The sequence below is a fragment of the Benincasa hispida genome, chromosome 11 (genome assembly GCF_009727055.1).
Source record: "Benincasa hispida cultivar B227 chromosome 11, ASM972705v1, whole genome shotgun sequence".
Lineage (NCBI taxonomy): Eukaryota > Viridiplantae > Streptophyta > Magnoliopsida > Cucurbitales > Cucurbitaceae > Benincasa > Benincasa hispida.
Genome location: NC_052359.1, coordinates 49,677,058 through 49,695,353, shown reverse-complemented (window position 1 = coordinate 49,695,353; position 18,296 = coordinate 49,677,058). Strand labels below are relative to the sequence as shown.

Here is an 18,296-nt window from a genome sequence, read left to right as displayed (position 1 = left end):
AAGAATAGACATAGCAGACATGCAAGTATAAGTGGCACTACACCATCAGTGTACCTGCTGGGTGGGGAGGTATTTCCTCCTGTAATTGAAAATTGCATCCTTTTCTCCCGCATCTGCCAAACCAAGTGATTGAATCTCGACCTAATTTAAAGAAAAAGAAGAAGAGAAGTTTTAAGATGCATTATATGTAATCGGAAGAAAACAAATCAAGAAAGTTATTTTGAGATAAGAAAAGATACTTCTGTTGGTAGTAGTACAACAGGATGACAAACAGAACCAGATCCCACATCAAGGACGATTGCAGTGAACTCACTGCCTCCTTCAAGAAATACTTCAACGAGGACTTTATCATCAATCTCCTAAAGAAGATAAATGGTGCACATTTTATGAAGTTGAGATATGACCATTTGAGTACATGTTTATAGAATTACATTATCAGCTTCTGTTGAGTTATTATATGAGAAAAATATGATCTATTGTCAAGAACGAACGATTTCATGCCCTGCATCAGAACATGGGATAAGCAAATGCCGTAGTACCATTGAAATAATCTCATTAGCCTTCTTGAGTGAATCCACCACTCCATATGCAACTGACACACCTATGCTTGATCCTGCTCTTGCTGGTTTTACCTGATTGACATTAGAAAAAAAATAAAATTAATATTCTAGAGTACAAAGTTTACAGTCCCACCATGATTCCATAGTAAGTGAACATTTTACTTACCACAACTTTTCCTGAGCTAAGATCAAGCTGATTACTCAAAAACCACTTTGATAGCTCAGATTCACTTACACCACCAGCCTGAACATTATTCCACAAATCGGAATATTAGAATAATAAATGATAGATGTGTAAGGCCTAAAAGATAAACCAAAATAAACTATATCCTAAGAATCTTATTTTTCACACACACAAAAAGGACCTTAATTGAAGAGCATTCAAGTAGGCAGATACTGTAACTATGAAGAATAGAAAGACTACCTGTACAAGAAAATTAGGCACTGTTATGAATCCAAGTCTATCGAGCTCCAAGGAGGCGTTATACTACCAATTACCAAGGAAAAGAACAAGTTAGCAATACTATCAGGAGACAGTTGTATGCATAAAACTACTCTAGTCTCCAAGACTAGATCATCATACCTTGTCAAAGGCATGTGAACACTGCGTCGAACCTGTTCCAACAAACGGAATGTTATGCGTTTCCAATAGTTCCTGAAACACATCAACAAACATTTAGAATTTATTTATATATAAACGTACAGGAGGAACAAAGTAAATGTATATTGTGAGAACTAAAAGTTACACCTGGATTCCACCATCTTCACCAAACCGACCATGTATAACAGGGAATACTATGTCCACAGAAGTAGAAAGGTGCTCAGCAAACTCAGTCAAAGACAGGAAACCGCGGGCAAGGCTTCACAAACGAACAGTTTATTAGTTTAACGTCTTAAATTCCCTGCAAAAGCAAAAAGTCACAAAATCAATTAAGGATAATTTAAACTTACCTTTTAAGCTTAAAATCAAAGTCTGCTGGAGTGTTTGAATAGACCTATAAATGAGAAGAAGAAGATTAGAATACAGGATGCAAATGTTGTAAGATGGTGAAGGTCTTTGTGATTTGTTCCCATTCTTGAGCAGAGTTAGAAACTTAGAAGCATGATAAGTACGAAATCAAACGAAGCAAGGATCAAAGATCAAGGAAGGCTGCATGTTACTGGTACCTGAGCAGAAGATATTGCATATGCATTCAACTCCGAATCGATGTAGTAACAGCTCACTTGCAAATCATCTCCCTATAGTAGATAAAGTCGATGCAAGTTTGAACAGGCGTCGGGAATAGTAAAAGCAGAAAGGCGCTAAATCCGCTAGCGATTTTTCAACTTTCTTACTAGAATTATACGCTTCTGATCACTCTTTCTTGTCAAATTTCAACATGAACTTCTACTTTATTATTTTCATCATAATATTAATAAAGAAATATCGATGCGATGCGAACAATTCTTTAGCCTCTGTTAGAAGTTAATCTATTCCGTATCACATAGTAATCTTAGGGCAGATAACTCCAGAGTTATCGAGCATTTGCCCCAACGTACCTGTATGTGATCAAGAACTGATCTAGCGGAGTTGAGAGAAATTCCACGTTCCGCAGACGGACCTCCACAGATGAGCCCAACTCTCAACGCTCCACATTTTTCACTCTGTCTCTCCCTCTCCATCCCTGTCACCGCCATTTGAGCTACACCGTCCTTAGCTAGCACCTTGGCAGCAGAGCGAGGGAGATGGATTTTCGGAGACTGAAGCCGCCGACGCCGAGTATAATTATTCAAATCCAGAGACAATCTGAGGAAGCTGGAGGGAAGTGTTGGAGCAAAAGTTGAAGCTCTCAGTTTGAGGGCCTTGCTTGACACGTCGCAGGTAGAACAATTTGTTATATATGCCATAAGAGGAGATGAAGACGATAACCGCAGGCTTCTGCCACATTAAAGCGTGATATAATTGAAGCTAAAATAACGGAGAGGAGCGGAATAGAATAAGCGAAGCGAAGGGTGACGCCATGTTTTATTCTTTGTCTTCGTCTTGTAGAGAAAAGAGGTTCGAGCTTAAGGAAGCCGGCAGACGGCCGTTGAACTGTATAGAATAATAATAAAAAATCAATAATATCATGGACAAAATACGACCTACCCGACTCCCAATTGACTTTTTCGGTGTTGTTTTCAAGTTTAGCATTTTTATTTAGCTCCTACACATCAATTATTGAATTTTATATATACTGTAATATGCTAATATGATATTACTTAGCAAAAAAAAAAAAAAAAAAAAAAAAAAAAAACGAGACTTCTTTAACTACTACATAATAATCTATCAATCTTAATAAAAAAAAAATATATATATATATAACTTTTTTGTCGCTTTCTCCTATGCGGTAATAAACACACTTTAAATTAGTATTGATATAGAAGAATTAGTTTAGATAATTGTAATTAGATTGTAATTAGATGCTCAATATCAAACTGAAAGTCTACAACTTATATATTCTATCCGTGTCTATAAGTGGCTAGCCATAAATATGCTTATTTCAATTTCTCATATAATTTTATCATTGATTGTCGTTGATAATTATTAGTGATAAACTTCTATCACTAAACCAAAATCGATATGATGGAAGATGCCTCTTTCACTTGTTTTTATCGATCAATCAAGGGAACAACCACGATGTTATGCCCCAAAATGGACCATATAACGACCCAACTTTCTAATATATTTCAAAGACGCCATTACATGCATGTATAAGCTTGAAAACATATTTCTAGAAGAAAAATTCAATAAAAGAAATAAAATATTTTCATTAAATAAAGCTCTAAAATAATAAAATAAAATAAAAACACTGTTCGGAGTACCCCTAATCCACTTCAAAATAAATTAAATAAATGACTAAAACAATCGAATAATTTAAATATTTGACTCTAAAACAAACATAACACTTTGAGAATATCATGTGAGAAAGCGATGTCAAGTCCCAATGGCTTTGTCACGGATTCCTCTTGTCATTCGTCGGTCTATCTTCACCTCTACCTAAAAAAAAAACATGTAGAGAAAAGATTGAGTATAAAAATACTCAGTAAGCGACTCACTACAGGGCCCACTAGGTGTACAGGTTAGTCTTCCTAATAAAATAATGTGTGCATCCCGACATAGGCATAAGCATAAGTATAAGGGGTGAACTCGAAGACACGCTTTCATAGGTAGTGGCTCCGAATAGTCAAAAAAATCATAAATATAGGTGGCGATCCCATAAGGACGCCAAAACATACACAGGGGATGTACACATCTCGTTAGGAATTCTAACAATAACCATCAGTCTAAAATAGTCATAAGCATGTAACCATAATCTTATAACATACTCACTCAAAAGTTTCCAGAACGATCTCAACAGCCCATCATTCAAACGTAGCAAATCGTTCACATAATATCATATTTCTCATAACATAAACACAAGTTTCCAGAACACCCTCAATAGTTCAACCATAGCAAGTCATAGCAATTCAACCCATCAAAATAGAATCATGCTTTCAGTGTAATCACAGTCTTAACATCAACTTGGGTTCGAGTGCGAACCAGTAGTAAATCACTTGCCTTAGAGTAAATCCAAACGATTTTTCCCTTTGTTTATCAAACTTCCTTAATCCAAAGCCTAAAACATAAACTATAATCGGTTTCATCCCATAAAGCATAAATTTTCAACAAACTTTACCTCAACTATCCTTAAACCATTTACCCAAATGGAGGTCAAAACAAGATCAATCCAAGATTTCACTCAAAGACGTCACCAAGTAGTCCAACCTATGCACAAATCATCAGTAAGACAATGACTAAATTCCCAACAATTAAACTTAAGCTTGTTGGGAATGTCCTAGAACTCGCAGTTCGTGTTAAACATTCTATTTATCAATAATAATAAGTTGTTGATTTTGCATCCTATTATGAAAATCCAATAAATATATCCATGGCTATAGTCTGAATACTGTAACTTTATGTAGTGACATAAACAGGATCAAGTTAAGAGTATATAGTCTAAATGGTTTAATAAGTATAAGAATGAAATTGGGTATCTCATCCTCGTAACACTATTGGATGCGGCTCACTCTGTAGTTGTTACAAAGAGTTGCAAAGTGCTACAAATGATGTGATCCATAGATCGTTCATGTTGAGACAGGTGAGTGAGGGTATCCCATGCAATGAGTTTGTATATAGACTGTGTAACGACCCAACTTTCTAATATATTTCTAGGATGCTACTTATTGTATGCATAGGCTTGGCAATACATTTTTTTTCAAAAATAATAAAATAAAAGAGATAAATTTTTATTTAATTTAAATAATGATCAATAAGCAAAGGTGAGAAAACATAAAAAAAATTACCGTTTGGGGTACCCCTAACCTAACTTTAAAATGAATAACAATTAAATAAATCAATAAATATTTCATAAGATTCTAAAATGCCTAACTCCTAAACCAGACTCTAATATATGAGGCCTAAGTGCGGAAGCAGTAAATCGTCCAAATGGCCAGGTCACAGATCTCTCTTGTCATGCACCAGTCTATCGTTACCCCTACCTAAAAAACATGAAAAGAAATGTAAAAGTATACTCAGTAAGCAGCCCATTACTGAGCCCACTCAGTGGTCTGTTAGTCTTTCCATTGGACCAAAGTGCACAAAGGCATCATAGGCATAGGCATAGGTATAAAGGGCGAACTCGAAGGCATGCTTTCATAAGTAGTGACCCCAGGGGTCACAAACATAAACATAGTGGTGATCCCAAAAGGACACCGTACATAAGCATAGGGTGTAGCCCAAAGGCTCACAACATGTGATGTGCATAGCCCAATGGCAATACTAATAGTCACTGGAATTTCAAACAGACATAAGCATGTAAACAAGGTCATACACCATGCCAAGATCATCTAACAGTTCATCATTTATCCATCCACCAAACTTTGCAACGACATACAACAGTGGCATAAGTGTAAGCTTTCAAAATTTTCATTGACCATCAGACATAGAAAAATATTTCATTCCAACTAAGGAACCAATACATAACACGTGCTTGGGATTGAGGGCAAACCGGTAGTAAACCACTTACCTCAAATTTATGTCGAACAATTAGCAAATAAAAATTCAACTATCAATCAAATTCCTCTTTGACTTGAGTCAAATGCTCGAATTTCCCTATATTAAACCAATCAATGTCAATCCTTATAAACACAGGCTAACTCACCCAAAATGCACCAAAAGTCTCCAAACCACTTACCCAAAAATGTCAACTTAACCAGAACTACATCTGAGCTTCAAGTACGGAATCCAAACCAGTAATAAGCCAAACTGAAAGGTTTCAAAACTCAATCCTAAAATCCAATTAACACAAATATTCACCAACAAACTGGGGAAAACAATATTTAAATCAGAACACCCATTATAACTTACCAAAAGGTGCCCAAAGTGAACTTTGATGCTGCTGGACAGTACCAAAAAATATCTTGAAACCCCGAATTGAGCAACAATGTATCGTGAGTAAACTTAAATCAGACCAAAATCGATAGGCATTCAAAACCCATTAACTAAAAACCAAGAACTTAAATCTCACCAAAAAAAACCAAGTTCCTAGCAGAACGGAAGAGGTCGACGACTGGCGGACGACAAGAATGGGAATGGAAAACTGAAGAAACTCGACTGGCGAAAAATAGCGATCGAGTGGCATGGCTGGCGGAGGGCAGCAGTCGAGCGGTGCAACTGGTGCAGAACCGAGGCCGAGCGATGCGGCTGGCGGAGAACTGAGGCATTATCGACGCGGCTAGGCAGCGGCGACCTGTCGAACCACAAGCGGCTGGCAAAAAAAGAGTTGGGGAAGAAAAAGGGCTCGCGAGAGGCTGGAAGGAAGAAGAAGAAGAGAAAAAAATATAATTTTATTTTCTTCTTTTTTGTGCATGCAAACCGAGGGCTCATTAACTCTCGTTTCTGCTTCTTCGTTTGCCTTTATACATTTAATAACCATTTGTACCCCACTAAACCCTAACTTCTCCCCCTTTTCCTTAAATTATATATATATATATATTATATATATATATATATATATATATATATCTTCCAAAATTCCCTAACCACTTATCATATAATTTCAAACCCAAAAATAAAAATGAAACATACGGATTTTACCTTACGATCTTTGGGGGCATCACACTCTTCCCCCTTTAATAAACTTTCGTCCTCAAAAGTTCTAATCCTGGAAGAGCTCTGAATGCAGTGTTTTCATCTTGTTCTCTGGCTCCCAAGTTGCTTCCTCAAACTGATAATTCTGCCATAGAACCTTCACCATTGGCACCTCTCTGCTGCGCAAAACTTTTAACTCCCTGGCCACAATTTGCGCAGGCTTCTCCTCGTAACTTAAGTTTTCATTCAGCTGCAAGGGCTCAAAGTCCACCACATAAGACGAGTCTGTTAAGTACTTCCTCAGCATGGAGACATGAAAGATATTATGGACCGCGGAGAGAGACGGTGGCAAGGCCAAATGGTAAGCCACAAGGCCGACTCGCTCCAAGATCTTGAATGGCACTACAAAACGCGGACTTAGCTTACCCTTCTTTTCGAATCTCAAGACACCCTTCATTGGCACCACTTTCAGGAACACTTTGTCACCTACCTCAAACTCAAGATCTTTACGCCTAACATCAGCGTAACTTTTCTGTCTACTTTGCGTTGCTAGCATTCGAGCCCTGATCTTCTGCATGGTTTCATTTGTCAACTCCACTAACTCAGTTCCTACCAGTTTCCTCTCCCCAATCTCACCCCATCAAATAGAAGATGATATGCTAATGGTAGTCTGATAGTTATTATCATAAGCAAACTCTGCCAAATGCAAGTGGGAGTCCCAACCCTCTGAGAATTCCAACGCACAAGTGCGCAACATGTCCTCCAACGTTTGATTCAAACGTTCTGTTTGCCCATCAATTTGGGGGTGAAAGGTTATACTGAAGTTTAACCGCGACCCTAAGGCTGCCTGGAGGCTCTTCCAAAAACTGGAGGTGAAACGAGGGTTCTTGTCGGACACAATTGATACTGGCACACCATACAATCTTCTTATCTCCTTCATATATAGCTAAGCCCACTTACTCATCGTGTACGTGGGATTTCCTGGAATAAAATGCACCACCTTGGTGAGTCTGTCTATCTCAACCCTAATCATTGAGAAACCCTTCGCTGTCCTGGGCAAACCCATAATGAAATCCATAGCCACGCTCTCCCATTTCCATTCTGGCACATCTAATGGTTGTAGCAAGCCTGCTATCTTATGCCTCGAGGCCTTCACCAATTGACAGATTAAACACTTGCTGACATAGTCAGCTATCTCCCTTTTCATATTGGGCCACCAGTAATACCGCTTCATATCTTGGTACATTTTGGTACTACCTAGGTGCATCGAGAATGGAGAGTTGTGAGTTTCTGTCAACAGTTCCCCTTTCAGGCCATCATCTGCTGAAAAACACAACCATCCCTGATATAGAAGACCCTTGTCCACGACATAGAAAATTCACTAGCTTGGCTCGACCCTACCTGATGACATTTCTGAACTAAGTACGGATCACCCTGCTGTGCAACAATAATCCTCTGCCTCAAGGTTGGTTGCACTGTCAACTGAGCTAGCTGCGAAGTGACTTCCCCCACTGCCACTACAATCTCTGCTCGCTCTAAATTCTTACACAACTGAACGTGCTTAGTGATCAAGGCGACCGAATGAATGACCTTTCGACTAAGGGCATCGACTACCATATTCGCCTTACCTGGGAGGTAGAGGATCTCACAGTCGTAATCCTTTACTAACTCAAGCCATTTACGCTGCCTCATGTTTAACTCTTTCTGGGTGAAGAAGTATTTCAGACTCTTGTGGTCGGTGAAAACCTAGATTTTTTCCTCATACAAGTAGTGCCTTTAGATCTTCAGGGCAAACACCACCGCTGCCAATTCCAAGTCGTGAGTAGGATAGTTTCGCTCATGGTTTTTCAACTGGCAGGAGGCATAAGTGACCACCCTACCATGTTGCATGCACACAACCCAAACCCTTTTTAGAAGCATTACCGTAGATCACGAAATTCCTGGAGCCATTTGATATAGTGAGAACTAGTGCTGAAACAACCTCTGCTTGAGGTCCTGAAAACTGTCCTCACAAACTTTGCTCCAAATAAACGAAGCTCCCTTCCTCGTTAGCTGAGTCAACGGCGTGGCCATGCTAGAGAAATTCTCTACAAACCTACGATAGTACCCAACCAACCCTAGGAAACTGTGCACCTCACTGACCATTGTAGGGGTGAGGCCAATTGGTCATGACCTCAATCTTAGCTGGATCCACTAAAACCCCGTCCTTCAACACCACGTGCCCAAGAAAGGACACCTTTCAGAGCCAAAATTCGCACTTAGAAAACTTTGCATACAGTTTGTTTTCCCTCAGCGTTCCTAGGACCTTCCAAAGATGTTCCTCGTGTTCCGCCTCTGTCTTGGAGTAGACCAAGATGTCATCAATGAAAACGATTACAAAGGTGTCCAAGAAGTCCTTTAACACCCTGTTCATCAAATCCATGAATATCGTTTGGAGCATTGGTTAGACCAAAAGACATTACAATAAACTCGTAATGCCCGTATCTGGATCGGAACGCAGTCTTAGGGATATCACTGTCCCTAATCCTCAGCTGATGGTAACCTAACCATAGGTCAATCTTGAAAAATACAGTATCACCCTATAGCTGGTCAAATAGGTCATCGATCCTAGGAAGCAGGTACTTGTTCTTGATGGTCACCTTATTCAACTCCCTGTAGTCTATGCATAAATGTAACGATCCATCCTTGTGCACCCTACGGAGAAACACTGGGTCGTATGAACCCTTTATCAAGCAGTTCCTGCAACTGGACCTTCAAATCTTTCAATTCTGTCGAAGCCATTATGTACGGAGCTTTGGATATAGGAATAGTGCCCGGCTTCAATTCGATCGCAAAATCAATCTCCCTTGGTAGAGGCAACTCTGGAAGTTCTTTCGAAAACACATCGGGATAATCCCTCACAACTGGCTCAAAGATTAGAGCAATCTCGGTTTCTCATGTGTCAACTACGCTAGCCAAAATACTCCAGACACCTTGGTTAATCAACCTCTTGGCTTTTACCGTTGAAATCATCTTGGGCAAAACTACCGTCTCGACCTCCTTGAACTTAAAATTGGCTTCCCTACGGGGGCAAAAATTCACCTCCTTATGAGAACAGTCTATGCTAGCATGGTTGGCAGCCAACCAATCCATACCTAGAATTACATCAAAGTCAGGCATGTCTAAAACTATTAGAGTCACATCAAGGTGTGATTCGCTATTTCTAACTGACATACTTTTATCTTTTCACTTACTATCATAATTCCTCCCAACGGTGTAGATATTGATAAAACATAACCTAAGGGTTCTAAAACTAACATAGCATACTTTACGAACAACGATGAAATGAAAGAGTGAGATGAGCTAGAGTCAAACAATGCCAAGGCATAGTACCCCAAGACTGGTGGCACAGACCTGACCCTGCTGCTGCTGTCGGTTTGAACTATTCTGATGTGAACTCGGGGGTTGACCCCCCGCACTTCCAGAACCACTACTAGGGCATTGGTCCGTCATATGCCCTTTCTGCTTACATCTGAAATAATTCCCCGTGCCAATCAGATAGCGTCCCTAATGTGCTTCCCGTATGACTTGCACACCGGTCTTTCCCTCCAAACTTCTCATGAAGCAGTAGCCTGTTGTTGGGTGTGCCCTACCAACCTGTTTGTACTCTGAACCTTCTGCGGAGGTCCTGGAGCTTTCTGCTCAGCTTTCCTCTTCTGGTCGAGGGCCGATTCCTCCGTCAAGGACTTCAAGAACTCTATCCCTGAAGGACAGCCCACACGTGTTGCCGCTCGGAAAGCTGCGGCCTAAGTGGGAGGCTTTAGAGCTTGCACAATACCTCGCACCCTATCCCGGAGTCCTTGCACAAACCTTTCAGCCTTCTTTTCTCTAGTAGACACCAGGTCAGGGTCGAAGCAAGACAACTTGTCAAACTCCTCCTCATACTCTTCTACTGTCATGATCCCCTACTTCAAATTCATGAACTCAACCTGTTTGTTGTACCTCATGTGAGCAAAGAAGTACTTCTTGTAAAACCGCTCCTTGAACTGGTCCCACGTGGCTTGGTCTCCACTGGCTTCTATCATTCTCTCAGCTGAGCGCCACCAGCGCTTGGCATTATCGATGAAAACAAAAGCGGCACACTGCAACTTCTGCTCCTCTTGACACCTCGTGTATTGAAAAATCCCCTCCATAGTGGACAACCACAATTCTGTGTTTGTGGGGTCTTTCAGGGACCCGTTAAACTTCGAGGGATCATACTTCTTGAAATCCCATAGGTATCCGGCCTCCAAAGAAGAACCGGCCAAGTCCTATTTGTGGCCCTATCTTGATTCTGAACTAGTGGTAATGGGACTGACGAGGATGGCGCCTATTGTGACTGTGCGTGTTGAGCTATCTGCTCGGCCACCATACCTCTTAGCTGTTTTACTATGGCATGCGTGACGACATTCCCAATAGTTGCAGCCATAGTCGTATATTCTACTAGAATTTCTGAGGATGATGGTCCTGGCGGGGGCACAGTCGAAGCACGGGGCCCGCTTCTTGGTCTAACCTTCTGCCAAGTTGACCCAAAAGAGTCACGAAGCGGCGGGTCCCGCACCTCTTGGCTTTGCACCTCAGGTTCTTGCATGCCAGGGTTGAGCGGTGCGCTTGGTGGAGGGCAGCAGTCGCGCGGCGCGCCTGGCAGAGAACAGAGGTCGAGTGGCGCGTCGACGGAGAATTGAGGTTGAGCGACATGGCTGGCAGAGAACCGAGGCTGAGCGACGCAGCTGGCGGAGAACTGAGGCATGATCGGCACGGCTGGACTGAGGCGCCAGCGACCTGTCGAACCACAAGCGGCTAGCAAAAAAAGAGTTGGGGAAGAAAATGGGCTCGCGAGGGGTTGGACAAAAGAAGAATGAGAGAAAAAAAATAGAATTTTATTTTCTTCTTTTCTCTGCACGTAAATCGAGGGCTCATTAACTTCACATTTATAACCATTTGTACCCCACTAAACCCTAACTCCTCCTCCCTTTATATATATATATATATTCCAAAATCCCCTAACCACATATCATGTAATTTCAAACCCAAAAATAAAAAGGAACAAGACGGATTTTACCTTACAATCTTTGGGAGCGTCACAGACTGGACCACAAAAATAGTCATCTTTCTTTATGACGACTGTTTACTGTTAAAACTGACTATTTCATTTATTACATAATCTAGGTTAACTTAATCTTAATCCTAAGCTAGTTATGAACTCCTGTTTGTTCGGGATTATCCTTTGATTTGCAAACGTTGAGAGTAGTCCAACAGCACTGCTCAATAAGCCTTTCATTTTGAGGATAAGACCGGCTGAATAGCTGGGGACATAGCCCTACAAGATGAAACTCACTCCTACCCGATTTAAAGTTAGCAGATAGGTTGTTCTCTTAAGTACTAATTCCAGGTCTTGAACAATATGGGCCCCGCCTTCTCATGATAGAGAAAAGATTTGATTCATAAGGATTATGTATCAAAATTATTCATTAGAGGGTCAATGGGAACTTAAGAAACAAGATATATTCATAGGGGTAAAACGGTTATCTTGACCCAACTGTGATTATGAACAACCTGTGAATGATCGACTTACTGATTATGATTATATAAAGTGGACATAATATATCTACAGTGAGGGGAGTTCAACTATGGGTTGTAGTGGAGTGACCCATTAGTTAACAAATTGGGGTTAATTCGGTTTAATGAGTTTAGCCGATTAATCTCGGATTGTTGAAGCCCATGATCTGTAGGTCCGCGAGGTCCCCCTACTAACTCGTAAATGGATAAGCTTTAGAGTAGCTTGAGAAGTTAATTTGAAACGTTCAAATTAGAATGAAACAGAATAGGAGAATTTATATTTAAATATATAAAGATGGATTTGTGTAAAAATTAATTTAATATTTGATATTAAATTAATTAAAATTATTTAAAAATTAATTTATTAATTTTATAAAATTAATAAAATTTTTCAGTTTTAAAATTAGTTTATTCATTGCTTCAAGTTGTTCTTGAGTCCCACGACTCGTTCTAAAGATCTTGAAGAGTTTTATAAAGGTATGACTACAAACCCTCTTTTCTTAAATGAGCATGCTTTGGTTTCTGCCAAAATTAGTGAATTTGAATGCTTATTGATCCTTGTTGCTTCCATTGCATATCAATAAATCTTACAAAGATAACCTACAAAAACCCAACGGCTTCTAAACAGTGCCTCAAAGTCCTTCAAAGCTCCAATCTAACATAAGCATTGTGAGTAACAAACTTAAACCAGTGCAAAGTTTAATGGGTTATCTACCATTAAACAAGAACCCAACAAAACTCACCGATTGTAGACCCAATCTTGCTGGAAATTTCTTCAAAATTCTTCGAATTCTTCCAGAACATTAAATCTATGATCAAGTTAGCGTGAGAAAACTAAAATTAGATCAACCTACCATAACCAACAGATTGGAAACAACCCAACGAAATCTCATCAACTCACAATAACTCATCGAACTTTTAAAATCTAGCAATTTAAAGCGAATACTCAATGGTAGTGCCCAACGATCGGTGGTGAATGAGTGTGGCGAAACAAACGGCGGAAGTTACAACGAGCGGACGGCCCAACAAAAACCCACACGAATGGCCACGTTGAGCACCAGCTGTGGACGATTGTGGACAGCGGCACAGCTTCAGATCTGACAGCTAGACTCCAGCAGCAGTGCTAGCAGGTGAGTGAGGCAGCTGGAGATCATGGCTAGAGATCAGGTAGGCTGCAGTTGGATCACTACGCGATCTAAAACTCCGTCGGAACGAGCGACGTGTTGGATCGATACCAGCATGCAGCGGAAGAGTTCAGGATCCATAAGCACTCTAATTCATTAATTTTGGCTTAAAAGAAACATGCTAAAATAGAGTTTAATGGGTTTGAAGAACAAACCTTGGCCGGACCATTGAAATATCTATTTCCAGCTGCTAAATCCTCCAAATCCTTGTGTAAACTACCACAAGATCTTCCCTACTATCCTCTTGGTGCTCTAGATTAAGTTGTGGGACTCAAAATAAGCTGGAATCAAAGGGAATATGGAGAAAGCTCATTGAAGAACACCTTCTTCATCCGAATTTTTCAACAAAAATTCAATCGGTTCATCACATTTAACTTTACTCCAACCTCGTCAATATATAGCAGACTATCATGCAAAGAGATGTGTTGCATGGGATGCGGCTCATGCTTGGAGTAAATCAAGGAAGAGGTGGGTTCATTTTAGGCTAGTTGAAGATGAACTTAAAAAACCCATCTTTCAAGTTTGTGTAATTTTTCAATTTCCAAAAATCCAAAATTTATTTTAAATCATATTTTATTTTTAAAATCAAAATTTATTAATTTTACAAATTAATTTCATAAATTAATTTTCTAATAAAATTAATAAATAATTATTTAAACAATTTAAATAATTCTAATTAATTTAATATCCAATATTAAATTAATTTTTACACAAATTCATCTTCATATATTTAAATTATACTTAAATATATTTTCTCCAATTCCGTTTGATTCTAATTTGAACGTTTTAAATTAACTTATCACACTACTCTAGAGCTAATCCATTTTCAAGCTAGTAGGGGGACCTCATGGACCTACAGATCATGGGCTCCAACGATCCGAGATTAATCAACTAAACTCATTAATTCGTTAACTAATGGGTCACTCCACTAAAGTCCATAGTTGAACTCCGCTTTCTATAGATATATTATGTTTACTCGATATAACCATGTGTTTAGTAAGTTAACCTTTCACAGGTTGTTCGTAATAACGATTGGGTCAAATCTCTATTTTACGCCCGAAATTACTTTTGTTTCTTAAGTCCCCACTGATCCTCTAATGAACAATTGTTTTGTGATCCAATCACAAAACCGAGTCCCTCTCATGCCAAATGAGAGGGCGGGATCTCTTGTTCAAGCCCTAGAATTAACACTTAAGGGAACAACCTCTTTACTATCCCTAAAACGGGTAGGAGTGAATTCCCTCTTACATCCTATGTCCTCAGTTATCTATCCGGTCTTACCTCCGAAATGGCAGTCTTATTGAGCCGGCGCTATTGAGCCAACCCTCATCTATGCAAATCTAAGGGCAATCCTAAATAAACAGAAGTTCATAGTTAACTCATGATTAAAGTTAAGTTAACTAGGTCATCGCTTTGAAATAGTCAGTCTTAAACAGTAAACAATGTTATAAAGTAAGAGCAACTTATTTCGTGGTCCGATCTTGTACAAACTCTACTCTGAGAGTTGTTTCCAAGAACTAGTTTCCTGTAGAAAAGTGAAAACATGGTGGACACCCTCACTCCTCATGTCCAACATGAACGAATTAGGATCACTTCGTTTGTAGTACTTCACAACTCCTTGTAACAACTACAGAGCAAACCGCATCCAATAGTGTTACCAGAATAAGGTACCCAATCTTATCCATATATTATAAATTATTTTGACTATTTACTCGAACCTGATCCACCTTTATGTCTCCACACAAAGTTCAAGTACTCATAGGTTTATTGGATTTCTATTCAAGCAATAGATCTATTCAATAACACCTTTATTGAATTTTCAGAATAAGTTCCATTGTTTACATACCACGAGTTTTAGAACATAAAACCCAATAAACTCTCACTTGGACTAAAACTCAAGTGGTAACTTATACAATTGATATATAAGATTGAGGTTCTGAGTTTTATAAAGAAATACAATAAACTAGGGCATCCCATACCCATCTTTTATCATTCGGTACCTCCATACCCAATATTTCTCCCACTTGCCCTAGGTTATCTGGTATTCCTAGTCCCACTAGGTAATTCTCAAACACTTTAACCGAGAGAATCATTGTAAACATTGTTAGTATACAAAGGCTTTTGAATAAAACTATATGGAGATTGCATCTTAATCTCAATAATGGCCAGGAAGCACACCTTCCTCCCACTACATTAAGGTACTCTCAACACTTTGAGCAAGGTGCATCTGATCTGTCTCAACAACTCTTTTAACAATTAGATCTAGAAATCTTTAAACTATCTATACTTTGATCTAGCCATTTAAATATCTGAATATTTGCAAATGGCTTTTAACAATTTGATTTTTTAACAGAGGTTGCTAGAACAAATATAATTTTTGAAAATGAACATTTCATTTAACACAAAAATATATACAATTTGTTCTTTACAAGTTTTAACAGTTAAAAACAAGTAGCAACTTCTCCAACTGGATAAGTTGAGCAAATGGTCCCAGGGTCAAGTTAGCCTGGCTACCTTTCTCTGCTCTCTTTACGATAAGATACTGAGGGCAGTGTCTCCTCCAGTACCCTTCTTCGTTGCAATGGAAACATTTCCCTTTATTTGCAGTGTTATCTTTGCCTTTGTTTCCAATAGGTATCTTCTTCCCTTTCCCTTTGTCTTTCTTCACAATAATACTCTTATTCTTCGAAGAGGAGGCAACTTCAGGCTTGGAGGACATTCCTCTCTTCTCGGCAGTAGTAACATTTACTTCTGACACCAGACCTTTTGTTCCCAACAATGTCTGGTAAACCTGTAGCTCATTTAATAGAGTAGTCAAGTTGCATTCAGAATTGCAGAAAACTCTTTAAAAGAGATTCTAGAATAAAATCAATTAGACTTCATTCATCTATGACAACATCATTTATTTCTACCACATTAAAGTGGACCATCATGTCTAGGACATGGACGAACATTGGTCCCCACTTTGATGTGATTGTTGTAAACGTACTTAATGGCATCCCTCGCAGAGATTCCATAATCTCTTTGGCAGTACTCATATCTTCATGCTTCTTTTGTCAACACATCAGATAAGCTGGCGAGGATATAAGCATAGGCTATATCATTAACCCTGACCCATCTATCATATACATCCCGAACATTTCAGTTTGTGTTAGAGCTAGGAATGAGAGGACAAACCTCAGTTAAGACAAACTGTAAATCGTCTATCACAAATATTGTGTTCAAATTTGATTTCTAATTCACATAATTATCCCCAATGAGTTTATTTTACGCCAACGCTTGTATTATTAAACTTGTCATTCTGAAATTTAAATTCAATCAAGTTTTAGCAATTTTAATAATTTACCCAAGATTATTCTTTTGTAACGATACTACATCAAGAAATTTTTGACTAAATACTACCTCCATAATAACTCATATTCCGATAGTCATTTAGGTACCACTTTTGGTTAGACATTATTAATACTTAATAATTCTGTAAGTGTAGACCCGCCACTTTCGGATCTTATAGAACGGTATGAGTATCACTCCGATAGAAAACAATACCCAAGACAGAACTATAAGACCTTATTCATTTTACTGAAGTCTGGGTTGTTCCGAATCCTATGTTACAACCCTCCGTAGGGATAGCCGTCGTTAGACGACTAGCAAAGGGCCGCTTAAAGCTAACCAACAGGCGCAACATAGGAATCTCATGGTTTAGACTAATAGAGGAGACCACAGGATATGTTGACACATTTCCTTCACCCACTTACTATAAACCACTTCCTCCGTTCACCTTGATATTGACTCATATAAAACAATTTCCGAAGGGAGGTCACTTTTAGGGTGACATGAAGCGTCATATGAATCTCATGGTGTGAACTATGTGGAGACGTGGCAGTTTGAAATCGTACACTGGATTTCTGTTTGAACAACTTTCCCTTATTCACCACAATCTAAATTTAAGCTAAAAAATACTTTTCGAAGAGAGGTCACTTCCAGGGTGACACAAAGTACTGCTTAAATTCAGATTGTGAACTCTTAGGGACGCGAGAGCTAAGAATAACATATCATGTGGGTTATTAATCCCCCGTTGAAGTTTTCTAATAATTCTATTATATAGATGTTATTCACTCCACTGAAGTATTCTAATTTTTGGGTAACCTTATACTTAGGTTCTTTTCCCGCTAAATAAAAACAACTCTAAGTTTATGTGGTTTATCCAAGTATAACACTTATAATTGGACTTAAACCTATGATGTCTAGGTGATAAATGCTTTTATTACCTCACATCGCTCATGGATACTCATAAAACTGGTTACCAACGCTAAATTATTTAGCCATAATCCCCAGGTAGGAGGTGTTCCGTAGACCGTCAATTTAAATACCCTTATCCTTCGATAGAATTATATATCGATTGAGTTTGTAACTCTAGTTTTACAAGTTTAACAACCTATTTTAACTATTAAAACAAGTGGTTAATCTATGTGAGCATGCAACTGTTCTTCGTTATGGATTTTAAATGTTTAGCCTAATTTTATAACAATTTTTAAAACTTTAGACATGTTAAACAACCACAATATACATGCATTCAATATCTAATATAACATTTATATTAAATACAAGAAACCCTAACATGCATACTATATGTTATAACAAATTATAACATACTTTCAATGCATGTTGCATGCTTCATATGGTAGGACTTTAAATCTAAATGGCATACTATATGCACATACAAGATTTATATAATTATAACATACACCCAATGCATAAATAAATGACATACTGATATGGTTTTAGTTTTGGAAAAAATAAGCAAGTAAAAGCTTAACTATTACA

General features: G+C 38.7%; 1 protein-coding gene across 7 annotated transcripts in view; it reads right to left on the bottom strand.

The window, feature by feature from the left end:
* LOC120090245 overlaps positions 1-2,671 on the bottom strand; it is a 28,702-nt gene extending 26,031 nt beyond the window's left edge. For 4 of the 7 annotated variants that reach the window (XM_039047800.1, XM_039047801.1, XM_039047799.1 and 1 more), the window contains exons 1-10: positions 2,100-2,666; positions 1,728-1,799; positions 1,512-1,555; positions 1,309-1,420; positions 1,144-1,215; positions 985-1,047; positions 727-804; positions 540-632; positions 240-359; positions 55-141 (exon numbers count right to left, since the gene is read on the bottom strand). In XM_039047800.1, coding sequence (XP_038903728.1) covers positions 55-141; positions 240-359; positions 540-632; positions 727-804; positions 985-1,047; positions 1,144-1,215; positions 1,309-1,420; positions 1,512-1,555; positions 1,728-1,799; positions 2,100-2,447 — 1,089 coding nt within the window. In that variant the 5' untranslated portion in view covers positions 2,448-2,666. Of the gene's footprint in view, positions 1-54; positions 142-239; positions 360-539; positions 633-726; positions 805-984; positions 1,048-1,143; positions 1,216-1,308; positions 1,421-1,511; positions 1,556-1,727; positions 1,800-2,099 lie in introns of all 7 variants that reach the window. The other 3 variants (XR_005485476.1, XM_039047802.1, XR_005485475.1) reach the window with 2 other exon arrangements.
* Between the last annotated feature and the right edge of the window lie 15,625 nt (positions 2,672-18,296).